This window comes from Pygocentrus nattereri, chromosome 10 (genome assembly GCF_015220715.1).
Source record: "Pygocentrus nattereri isolate fPygNat1 chromosome 10, fPygNat1.pri, whole genome shotgun sequence".
In the NCBI taxonomy this organism is placed as follows: Eukaryota; Metazoa; Chordata; class Actinopteri; order Characiformes; family Serrasalmidae; genus Pygocentrus; species Pygocentrus nattereri.
In genome coordinates, this window is record NC_051220.1 from 4,148,750 (window position 1) to 4,161,110 (window position 12,361).

A 12,361-nucleotide genomic window follows, 5' to 3' on the forward strand; every position below is an offset into this window, starting at 1 on the left:
AGTGAGCAAAGGCATCAGATTTAGTCCGAGTTCAGAGGAGTCAACATCTGCACCTGCATCTCAGCGTTGGACCCCTCAGCATCTTCAGGTAAGACCCACTTACATAGCAGCAAACGTAAAATATTACATGATGGGATACAATCTGTAGGGAGAACTCTTAGAATACACTCTCAGAAATACAGGTACTAAACTGTCACTGCCACTGGGGTGGCCACTGGGGTGGTCTCCTCAAGGGTGCGTCTCAGTACCTTTAGACAGGGAACATAACTGAACCATAATCCACTGAAATGATACTGTACTGACTCCACACACCCTGCCTCGCCTCCAGGCTGCCCTGTATTAAAACATTCAGTTATGAAGAGGTACAAATGCCAACTTTTACCCGGAAAAACTGATTTAAGGACCACAGTTGGACCTTGAAACCACTGCTGTACGTTTAAGGGGACATTTACAATGTTTGTATCTTGATGACCCAAAAATGCGCCTGAACAGAACCTGCATTTCTGACAGTGTATGGACAGAAAAATGCTAATTTTGTTGTGCAAGTTGTTTACAGTACGCTGCATGGTGCTTAGGCTGAGCATGTGTTCCTTGGCAAGGTGTGGCTCGGTGACAGTTCCGAGGATTATGATGGTGCTTGGTGTGGCACTAGTTTGTTGTTGTACAGTAATTTTAAAGTAAAGTTTGTTATCAGAATTGTCTACATTTCTACAGTTGCAGTTTCTACAGTTGTTGTGCCATGAGCTTCGGGTTTTGCCGCCTTTACAACTTTCAAAAATGTTCAGTCAGCTGTTGGTACAGAAAACGTGAAGCTTGCTTCCATTTATATTCAGTGCATTTCTACTAGCTGGCTTTATAGAAATGTGCCTTGCTATATCAAGTGCTCCGGAGGGGCCATCATAGCTAACTGGGAAACGTATAGCTTGTAGAATTATTAATAATAATAATAATATAAAATAAAAAGAAATAATCATATTTACCAGTAATAACATCCTGTAGCTTATCATGATGAGAAATGTGTCTCACTGTTTCTGCATAATTCAAGTATTAAGCTGTAAAGTCTTGGATTTATTTATAATGGTGGTAATAGGAACCAGATGTCTGTAAATCAAATATAGCCATTCAACTAATCCAAAAAGGCCACTGAACCCAGACACGCCTTCTGAGTATTTGTATATAGTGTTGGTAAAGGTAAAATAGCGGTAGAAGTAGATGATTTTAGGACAAATCCATGTTTCTAAACGATCATGGAACAATATCTCAGGCCTCCAGCAATGCATATGGAGCCCTTTCATTAAAACCAACTTTCTGTGAGACGTCTGGTTCCTATGAGTTTCTCTAGAGCCGAGCGTTTCACTTCAGAACTCGGTCAAGATGTTTGCCATGTCCAGAGGACAGTTAAGTAGGCCTATCCGGTAAAGGAGTGGTGAGACCTAGTCTAAGACTAGTGCCAACTAGTACTGCAGTATTGGACATGTGTGTTAAGTGGGTGTGGTCGTACAGTGTTTTTGCTACAGACATGTGATAGGATTTATTCTTGCAGTACACTTGAAAAAATAATAATTATATCAGTTTAATTACACACCACATTTCCATTCAGTCCCACAGAGAAAGAGTGAGGATGCATGGGCTTATATGGAAAAGAAGTCTGAACTTTTTAGTCTGTAAAGTCAAACAATTCACTTTTTTTTGAGTACGCTTAACAAAACGACATCAGATGCCATCTATCCCTGTGGGCAGGCCTTGCAGTCGGGGAAAAAGATGAATTCTGTATTGATTTTAAGCTTCCAACCCTTTATAAAGCGCATAATACCTAAATGAATGGTACCGTGGGTTTGGCGTTAATGGCCATTATCATGGTGGTATTAGAGTGCCCCACCACACCTTTTTCAGTTCTAACGCAGATAAGCCCTTGCATATGGCGAGGAACAGTGCTTGCTGTGGCTAAAGACGAGGTGAGGACAGGTGTGAATGTGAGGTGTGTTCGAGAGGGAGAGAGAGGTATGCGGCAGGGCCTGGTGCGCAGCACGTCAACTTCAACTCATCCGAACAGACAGGTTTTGCGCATTCATCTCCATCTCAGCACCATGCCTGCCATTCCACTGGCATGAGCTGGCACTAGCACTGGCACTAACACACGCACACATAATTACTGTTTTAAAAGATACGATGCTAAGGGTTTAATGAATGTTTCTATTTCTAATGCGGATATGCTTTTAATTCAATGGAGGGATTCCTCAATAGCCTGTTCCCAGCACTGTTCAGCAGCAAGGTCTGGGTAATTAGCGCAGACCTCTAGCTAGACTAAAGGGACAGACTAAAGGGACAGACTAAAGGGACAGACTAACTCTAGTTAAAGGGGTAAATGTCTCTAGCTAAACTAAAGGGATACAGGTCTCTAGTTAAAGGGGTAAATGTCTCTAGCTAAACTAAAGGGGTACAGGTCTCTAGTTAAAGGGGTAAATGTCTCTAGCTAAACTAAAGGGGTACAGGTCTCTAGTTAAAGGGGTAAATGTCTCTAGCTAAACTAAAGGGGTACAGGTCTCTAGTTAAAGGGGTAAATGTCTCTAGCTAAACTAAAGGGGTACAGGTCTCTAGTTAAAGGAGTAAATGGCTCTAGCTAAACTAAAGGGGTACAGGTCTCTAGTTAAAGGGGTAAATGTCTCTAGCTAAACTAAAGGGGTACAGGTCTCTAGTTAAAGGGGTAAATGTCTCTAGCTAAACTAAAGGGGTACAGGTCTCTAGTTAAAGGGGTAAATGTCTCTAGCTAAACTAAAGGGATACAGGTCTCTAGTTAAAGGAGTAAATGGCTCTAGCTAAACTAAAGGGGTACAGGTCTCTAGTTAAAGGGGTAAATGTCTCTAGCTAAACTAAAGGGGTACAGGTCTCTAGTTAAAGGGGTAAATGTCTCTAGCTAAGCTAAAGGGATACAGGTCTCTAGTTAAAGGGGTAAATGTCTCTAGCTAAACTAAAGGGGTACAGGTCTCTAGTTAAAGGGGTAAATGTCTCTAGCTAAACTAAAGGGGTACAGGTCTCTAGTTAAAGGGGTAAATGTCTCTAGCTAAACTAAAGGGATACAGGTCTCTAGTTAAAGGGGTAAATGTCTCTAGCTAAACTAAAGGGATACAGGTCTCTAGTTAAAGGGGTAAATGTCTCTAGCTAAACTAAAGGGGTACAGGTCTCTAGTTAAAGGGGTAAATGTCTCTAGCTAAACTAAAGGGGTACAGGTCTCTAGTTAAAGGGGTAAATGTCTCTAGCTAAGCTAAAGGGACACAGACCTCTAAACAGTCAGCTACTAGAGAGCGTGATATTAGTGATATTAGTGATATGAGTAATTAGTCATGGTGTTAAATGTGCTAACAGACTGCAGTCAAGGGAAAAACCTAAAGAGTGCCTGTGTTAAGAGACGCCCTGGCTGTGGATGTTCCAGCACAGTGCCAAACTAACTGACCAGTAATCTGTTTTTGGTTGACCAAACAGAAAACCCAGATACTTATTCATACACTCAACACACATTCATGTGTGATGAGTCAACATGAGTTGACAAAAACTACAAAATGGATTTCATCGGTTTGCTTTCACAGTATCCCTGTTTCATCTCTTTGCTATTATTAGATTACCTCATTTTCCTTTTTCTGAAAACACCAGCCACACTTTATATCCTGTAAACATGTCATGGAGAATGGACAGACAGAAATGGCCCAAAATGAATTGTAATGTGATCTCATAACAGTAACCATCCAATAAATTTAAGGACATTTTACCTCTTAGAAAGTTTTTTATGATAACAAGAACATGTAGCTTTGTAGCCAAATGTACATATATATATATATATATATATATATATATAGGTATGAAAAATGGCCAAAAGTCTTCACATTACAGGTTTCCCTCATCAATATTATGCACCGTAATTTTTCACAAATAATGTAAATGTGAACAACATGTGACTTGACGGGTACCCAAACTTTTGCATACGATTGTATATTGTTGTCAGTTGAACAAAACCTCATACATCCAAAATATTATTTATATATATTTATATTATATATAGGACAATGAAAATACTTAACTTTTCATTAAAATAAAAATATTTTTTCCAAGCAATTTTAGCCCATTTCTATTGGGCCGTCCATCAAGAAATTTTCATAAAGCATAAAAGGCAGCTGGAATTTTGATTTTGACTTTTCAGAAGGAAAAAAAATCTAATCTTGACATTGTAATACTGTGTAAAGGGCAGGTGGTATTTTCGAATTTTTGTCAAAAATAAAACAAACGTCTTTTTGTTCTAAGAGTGATGATACATAGGTACAACAATGATATGAGACCAGATTGAAAATCTGAAAATTAAACTTGGAAATAAACTGAACATTTTAGAATTCTGACCATTTCAAGACAGAGACAAGTTATCATGAGTAAAACAAAGACGGAATATTGTAGACATTCTGCTTTATTTCCAGGTCTCTATTCAAATTTAAGCCAGTTTGTGCCATTGACCGCATTAAGGCCGTTGCAGTAAAAGGTCAGATCTTTTCTTCAGTCCTCTCTCTTCCAGCGAAGCTCGTGGTCAGATGACTCTCAAGAGGATTTGCACTACTCATCACAGGCTTTTGCACAAACCTGTGTTCATGCCAGCTCAAGTGCACACCGTCATTAGCCACATGGAGACGCGCTGCACCAAATACTGAGAAATTCTGAAATTCATGTTAAAATTTCAAAGATTTTTCTTTTCATTCAAATTGTTACGCTTACAATTTGCATTGAGTCGAGAGGTCTTAGACTTTTTGGGCCCACTGTATATTACTATGTAGTTATGTCATGTATATAGTTGGCATGCATGGTAGTCTTCCTACAGACAACTGTCAGTCTGCCTTCCCTCTATAGACTATACTCATATCACTAGTGCTTCCTTCTCTTCTTAAGAACCGTGAGTTAGTTCTCCTTTGAGTAACTGAGATTCAGATGTGTTGAGCTGAAGTCATCAGCACTAACAAAGCTGATGATGTGAGCGACATTCTATTTAGAAATATTCTGTACACTGAGCGCCTTCATTTGAAGCTTTGGGTGGGTGAGCGGGGTGCACCCAGGTCAGAGAGACCACAAACACTGACGACACAATGCAGTTCCATGCCCATTTATGGTAGGAGAATTATGGTTGTGGGTTCTGTGTACGTGGTCTGTTTTGAAGCTAAAACAGGATTCCTTCTGTTGATATTTATGTCAGTGTCTGAAGATGATGTGGGGACATGATGTGCAATGATGAGGTTGATTTTATTTCCATTGTATTCCCTAAAGCTTGGTACCTCAACCACTTCAGAACCTTTACAGCTGTTACGAATGGAGTATCTGGCTGTGACATTTGGAGGATAGCATGTTGTTGCTGTCGCACCTCCAAAATAGTAACTTCTTCGATTGTCATGGAAGTTCATTTAAAAAGTTCTTTTTACATTTACAATTTTGGACCATTTCTATTGGCCTGTTCATCATTAAATTGGACCACAATGTAAACAATACCTGGATCTTTAAAAAAAAAGGGTTTTTTTGTGCGTCTGGAACAATGCATATTTTCTCAAGCCATTATTGAATGGCTCAATGCGCTCAGAGGAGAATGCTAAGCCCAACATGTCTATGTACAGAATGCCATACAGAAAAAAATATCTTAAAAAAAGATGATTGATCTTTAAAACAGATCCCTTCTTGATATTTATAATAAAAATTCCAAACAAGCAAGTTCAGTCATTTTACAGCTCATAGACCTCATTAACTCACTAGCTCACTCATGAAACATGGAGCGATGAGGAGGCGGACGCAAAACACGATTTATTCGGGGCAAATCCAGGATTCGTGGTCGATACAGTCCAGGTTCAGGTAGCCAATGCGAAAAGCAGGAGGGACAGACGTGACAAAGAACACAGAAATCCAAATACTTGACAAAACACTTCGAACAGAACAAGCAAAACTTCCAACACATCAAACAAAGACGAGCACTAGATTAAGGAAAACACAGGGCTTAAATACAAGAGAGCTAACGAGGGGTTCAAAGACACAGGTAAAAAACAGGTAGAAACAATCAAGGGCGGGGACAAGAAACAAGGGGCAGAACCGGTAGGAAACCAAACAAAGAAGCACATGGACAGGAGTAAAAGGTAAACAAAAGCACATGAGGAGCCTGGGAGGGGCCAATCGTGACAACTCACATTTAGCAGGTTGAAGACTGTCCACAAGGGGGAGCTGTTAACATACAAATAGGGCTTGTGTTCATCATTAAAAGAGAAAAAACTTTACAGTAAAACTACATTATATAAAGCAAAAATCTGAATGCTTATAACAAGCTACAGATGTAAGGTAGGGCAGACGAAAGCAGTGTAAGCCTCATGGTACAGTGAATGTACACCAGGGCTAGCTTGGCACTAACATGTTGCTAACATATTATCTCAAAAAAGGGGGAAAAAAGGTTAAAAAGGTATAAGAATGATTCAAATTGATGCTGAGAATCAATAAAAAAGGACAGAAAAATATTTTGTGCCATCCAGTCGTTTGAAATTCTTAGCCAACGTGTCCAATCTACACTTCACCACACCTACTGTCTCTTTGGATTTTAGATGATAGATACTAGAACACCCTTCTATATATGCTTACTCATTTCAATAGGTGTTGGTGGTAGAACAGTGTTGAATGCTTTATGCCTTAATAGACTGCACCTAGGTTTGGAGGATGGGTTGGTACCAGAAAAGACTTGCTCTTAGGCCTGATCTGGCCTGTGGGCCACTACTTGACCCATGACACAACTGGGTCTTGAATCAGAGCCTGAGAACTAAGTGATGCTCTTTGGAAATAGCATTCCAGTGTATTTATCAAACCTTAATGATGCAAACATAATTTTAAAAATGTTCTTCTTTGTTTTGACAGATTTCTTAAGGACCTCTCTTTTGCGATATGCTGCAGTAAACAGAAATAAAAGACAATGGTAAGGGGAAAATGCAATTCATTTAATTAAATTCATTCTTTTATACGTAAATTATTTATGACTAGTTAACTTTCAATGAGTGAATACAAATATAATAATAAAAAAAGTTCCAGGTGACAGTTTCTAAACATTCATTCTGCCTTGTATTCATGATCATTCAGAATGGGGAAATCGAGAGTTCAGTCTCCTCGGACAATAAAGTCTTGGAGATCACAAGGAAAGGACCCATGTTGGATGCCGGAATTAAAGGCACTGGAATCAGTGTAAAAGGGGGTAAGAATCAAGTTTTGACCTGATCCTAAGCACGTGGTTCATAATGAACACTGAAACAGAGTTCAGTGTATTTACAGTATACCACGTCTTACTTTTGTGCAAACTTCATGCATACAATTTTATGATGACCTCACTGAGAATTTATTTACATTCGCTAGATGAAGATCAGATTGTTGCTGCCACGATTCACTTAGACCACCTTGGCAAAGAAGATGTGCTGAAATTACTCGAGATCATTAAGCCTTATGATGATAACCTCGAAATTAAGACCAAAGGAGGACTAAACACCAAAATGGTAAGCAACGTCTTAACGTTGACAGTGCGAAGAGGCAGTATATCTAACCAGAAACTCCTCAACAACTTGCTATCTCAGAAAAACACATATTGAATAAATATGTCACAATGCAAATATTGTAAATGGCATTGATTTAAAGCCGACATGCTGACTTTGATCTCATATTTATTGTTTAATGTCAAATCTAATGTGCTGTAAAATTGTGTCACTGCTTAGTTACTTAGAGGCTGTGCTGGCTATATAAGAAAATTTGAATATATCAAAAGCATGTTGCAAAATATTCAGTTTCACTTTATACCCATTTCATGTCATTTTCACGCCATATGTTCTTTCTTGTTTCCTCCCCTTAGAAACTTGGTGATCTTCTCTTGAAGGGTGAAGCCCCAAGGCTTGCAGATCCAAACCTTCAAGTTCCATCAGTTGAAGTCTGTGGGCTGAATGGAAAGTTAAACTCCCCGAAAATCAAGGATGACCTCACAGCTCCATCAGTCAATGGAGAAATCCCACAGATCAAGGTGAAGGGCTCTATACCCAACGCAACTGTGGGGGAGGGTGGCAAGTTCAGAATGCCAACTGTTGGCATGTCTGGGCCTAAACTTCAAGGTGCAAATCTAGATGGCACCATCACATCCCCCAATGTCAGTGTCTCTTCTCCAACACTGAACTCTCCAGATGTCTCAGCAGAGGTTAAGAAGCCAGACGTGAAGTATAAGGCTCCTAAGTTTAAGATGCCAAACTTCCGTTCTCCTGCTAAAAAAGTAGATGGGAATCTGGAAGTGACTACTCCAGAGTTAAAAGCAGATCTGCAATCCCCAGATTTGAGTCTGTCGGCCCCAAAGGTTGATGGAGATCTCAAAGCACCAGATCTCAATGTGAATTTGCCCAAAGCAGAAGTAAAAGGCCCAAACCTGAAGGCAGACATCCCTGATGTTGATGTTGAAGCTCCCTCTGGAAAATTAAAAGTACCTAAGCCCAAATGGGGTATCTCAAAGCCTAAGGTAAAGACTCCAAATGTTGATGCAAACATCAAAACACCAGATGCTGACCTCTCTGTACCAGATCTCAAAGCTGATGTCAAGTCCCCAGGTGTTAATGGAGCTTTACCTGATGCTAAGCTCAGCACTCCTGATGTAGACATTGACACACCAAATCTTGATGTCAATGCTCCCTCTGGTAAAATTAAATGGCCCAAATTCAAGAAACCAAAAGGAACACTGAAAGGACCATCTGTGGACATTGATACAGACGTGAAAAGTCCAGATTTGAATCTATCTGGCCCCAAAGTGGATGCAGACATCAGTGCACCAAATGCTGATGTGGATGTACCAGCAGTAAACGTAGATCTGAGTTTACCCAAGGCAGAGATAGAAACTCCAGACGTTGATCTGAAAGCTCCCAAAGTAAATGTTAATGCTCCATCTGGGAAAACCAAGTTCCCAACTCTCAAGCTACCAAAGTTAAACTTACATAAACCAAAGATGGAAGGGCCAAGTCTTGATGCAGACATAAAGACACCGGAGTTAAATGTCTCAACTCCTGATGTAAATGTGAACCTGCCCAAAGCTGAACTTGATGTGTCAAACCTAGATGCCAAGGCACCAGACGTCAAACTCTCTGCACCAAAAGTTGAAGGTGATATTACTGCACCAGACCTCGACATCAAAGTTCCAGATGCAGACCTGAAGGCCCCATCTGGCAAATTAAACCTGCCCAAACTAAATATCTTACGTCCAAAAGTGAAAGGGCCAGATGTAAATCTTGATGGTAGTCTTAATACCCCTGATATCGACGTCTCAGTCCCTGACGTCCCAAAACTTGAGGGAAAAGTCAACGCACCCACAGTGAAGTTACCCAAAGCAGATCTCAAAGGACCTGAATTAAATGTCAAAACACCAGACCTAAACCTCTCAGCACCTAAAATTGAAGGAGATGTCAGCGCACCCACTGTAAATGTAGATCTCCCCAGTGCTGATCTCAAAGCACCAGATATAACCCTTAAAACTCCAAATGTTGATACCCCATCTGGAAAAGTAAAGATACCTCATTTTAAGATGCCCAAATTTGGTCTCTCTGGACAACAAGTGAAAGAACCAGAACTTGATGCAAATATGCAAATACCAGCTGTAGATGTAAAATTACCTAAGACAGATCTCAAAGGGCCTGACTTTGACCTTAAAGCACCTGAACTCAATGCCTCTATACCAAATGTGCAGGGTTCAATTAATGCTCCAGGTGTAGATGTAAATTTGCCCAAAGCTGACCTGAAAGCTCCTCGTCTTAACCTTGATGCAAAAACACCAGATCTCAACCTCTCTGCCCCAAATGTAGACCTGAGCCTACCAGAGGCAGATATTAGGGGTCCTGATGTAGATCTAAAGGTCCCAGATGTTGATGTTAATGCACCATCTGGAAAAATGAAGATGCCACACTTGAAAATACCCAAATTTAATCTCTCTACGCCAAAAGTCAAAGGCCCAAAGGTGGATGCTGGTGCAGATCTAAAGGCACCAGATGTCAAAGGGCCTGATCTTAACCTAAAATCACCTGACCTGGATCTCTCCGTTCCCAAAATTGAGGGCTATGTTGCTGCTCCAGCTGTAGATTTAGATATACCCAAGGCTGATCTGAATGCTCCACAATTTCACATTGATGCAAAGACACCAGATCTCAATCTGTCTGCCCCAAATGTAGATGTGAGCTTGCCAAAAGGAAACATAGAGGGCCCTGATGTAGATCTAAAAGTCCCAGATGCAGACATTGATGTTCCTTCTGGAAAAGCAAAGTTGCCACACTTCAAGATGCCTAAATTTGGCCTCTCTGGGCAAAAAGTTAAAGAGCCTAAACTGGATTTCAAAGGAAATGTGGATGTTTCTGTCCCTAAGGTTGAGGGAGAAATAAATTCACCAGATGTTGACCTAAGTCTACCCAAAGCTGAAGTTAATGTCCCTGATGTTGATGTCAAGACTCCTGAAATAGAAACTCCTAGAGGAAAGATGAAACTCCTCACTTTGAAAAAACCCAAATTTGGTGGATCCACTCCAAAAGTGAAGGCACCTGTAGCTGAAATCAACGCAGATCTCAAAACTCCAGATGTTAATCTATCAGCCCCAGCAATAAAGGCAGATGTTAAAGCTCCAGATGTCGATTTAAATTTGCCTAAAGCTGGCCTCAAAGGTCCTGAGGTTGATTTGAGCTCCCCAGAAGTTGATGTAGAGGCTCCGAAAGGAAAGATAAAATTTCCAACACTTAAAAAATTCCAGTTTTCTGGCCCAAAAGTGAAATCTCCTGATGTTAAAGTTGATGCTGATGTACAAGGACCTGATGTGAGTATGTCTGCCCCCAAAGTTGAGTCACCCAAGGCTGATTTGAGTTTTCCCAAAGCCGAGGTTGACGTGGGATCTCCAGATGTCAATGTTAATGTTGATACTCCCAAGAGTAAATTCAAATGGCCCTTCAGAAGATCAAAGGATGGAACAAAGGGTGCAATTGCAGATATTCCAGATGCACCAGAGGTTGATGCTGGAGGGGTCAGTACAGATGTTACCATGGCACTTCCAAAAAATGTACCAGTGTTCAAGACGCACAGACTGCCCAGCAGCAACATCAACAACATCGAAAATATCATACAGAAAATTTCTGGGGCTGTTGACTTGAGCAGCGATCCCATCAAGACACAGGCGGAGACCTCAGTTCCTAAGGCAGAAGTGAAAATGACCCCTGCATCTTCTGTTGACAATGGAGAGACAAAAACAGTAGACATCAAAGAAAGACTGAGAATGTTTGCAGCACGCTCCTTCAGTGATCTGACCGCTCCTTCAATAGATGCCTCAGACTCAACAGCAAGCCTTGAAGTCGGGGCATCCTCAGGTCCAGAAAGTCCTACGAAAGTGAAAAGAGGAACGTTCAAAGTAGCGACTCCTGAAGCTGGCAAGAATCATCCAGTCATCAACTCAACTACAGAAGAAGATAAACTGTCTCTGAGTCTTAACAACATGCTCGGTTTGCTCACCAAATCTGACGAAGATTAAGTTTACGTAACAACAGGATACAATTCCAAACCCAGTTTTTACTGTCTGGAAAGTCTAAACCTACAAAAAAGGGATTATTGACATTGACGATGAAAGTGTGATGTAATATAAGACGATGCTTCTGTTCATGTCACACTGTCTACTTTTATAGAATTTGATTCGAAAAATTACCTAGAAAAAATGAAAATTAAACAAAAGTGTGAACGTTCTTGGGTGGAGTTCAAAGAAATGGGATAGAATTCTGCAACGTGTAATTATTTTGTAAAAAGTCTGTAAAACATTCTATCAGGTTTGTGTCAAAGTTTATGGCAATCACAGCTTAATATTTTTACATTACTAATATGAAGGAAAAGTTGTGCCTTTCATTTTGAATATCTATTTTGTCTGTACACAGTAATCTAATATATAACGTTTTTATAAATGTATATGTTCCTATATGTATTCATCAGTATTGTTGCTAATGGAAAACTATAATGCCCAATTAATTACACAAAAAAAGTCTCTGGTTCAAGTCTTTGACCAAATATTCTATAACTGTATAGAATTTCCGTAAACACTGCTATATATTTTTTCTAATAAATGTCATTTTTAATGCAGCAGTTGGAACCTTTTCCATTTTTTCACATTTAACAGGATTATTATTATTATTGGCGTGTTGCACAGTGCAGCCGTCGAAATGTTGGTCCTATGGTTGGGGCATCACGAATTTGATCCCTGGTGATGGAGCCAGGGGGGAGCATAATTGGCCTTGCTCTCTTTGGGTAGGTGGGATGGTCCCCCTTCTCCCCATCACACACT

At 40.2% G+C, this 12,361-nt stretch overlaps 1 protein-coding gene across 1 annotated transcript; it reads left to right on the forward strand.

Annotated features, from left to right (window-relative positions):
- On the forward strand, positions 1-12,159 carry si:ch211-125o16.4 (neuroblast differentiation-associated protein AHNAK). The gene is made up of 5 exons (XM_017702562.2): positions 1-88; positions 6,910-6,967; positions 7,129-7,240; positions 7,399-7,535; positions 7,886-12,159. The coding sequence occupies exons 2-5, from the start codon at positions 6,965-6,967 to the stop codon at positions 11,561-11,563; spliced, it is 3,930 nt and encodes a 1,309-aa protein (XP_017558051.2). The 5' UTR covers positions 1-88; positions 6,910-6,964; the 3' UTR covers positions 11,564-12,159.
- Positions 12,160-12,361: the final 202 nt, after the last annotated feature.

What these genes read in the sequence shown, in the direction of transcription:
- si:ch211-125o16.4 (XM_017702562.2), top strand. An exon ending in TGGAATCAGTGTAAAAGGGG is followed by an intron (nt 7,241 to 7,398) that starts GTAAGAATCAAG and finishes TACATTCGCTAG; the next exon opens with ATGAAGATCAGATTGTTGCT. An exon ending in GAGGACTAAACACCAAAATG is followed by an intron (nt 7,536 to 7,885) that starts GTAAGCAACGTC and finishes TCCTCCCCTTAG; the next exon opens with AAACTTGGTGATCTTCTCTT.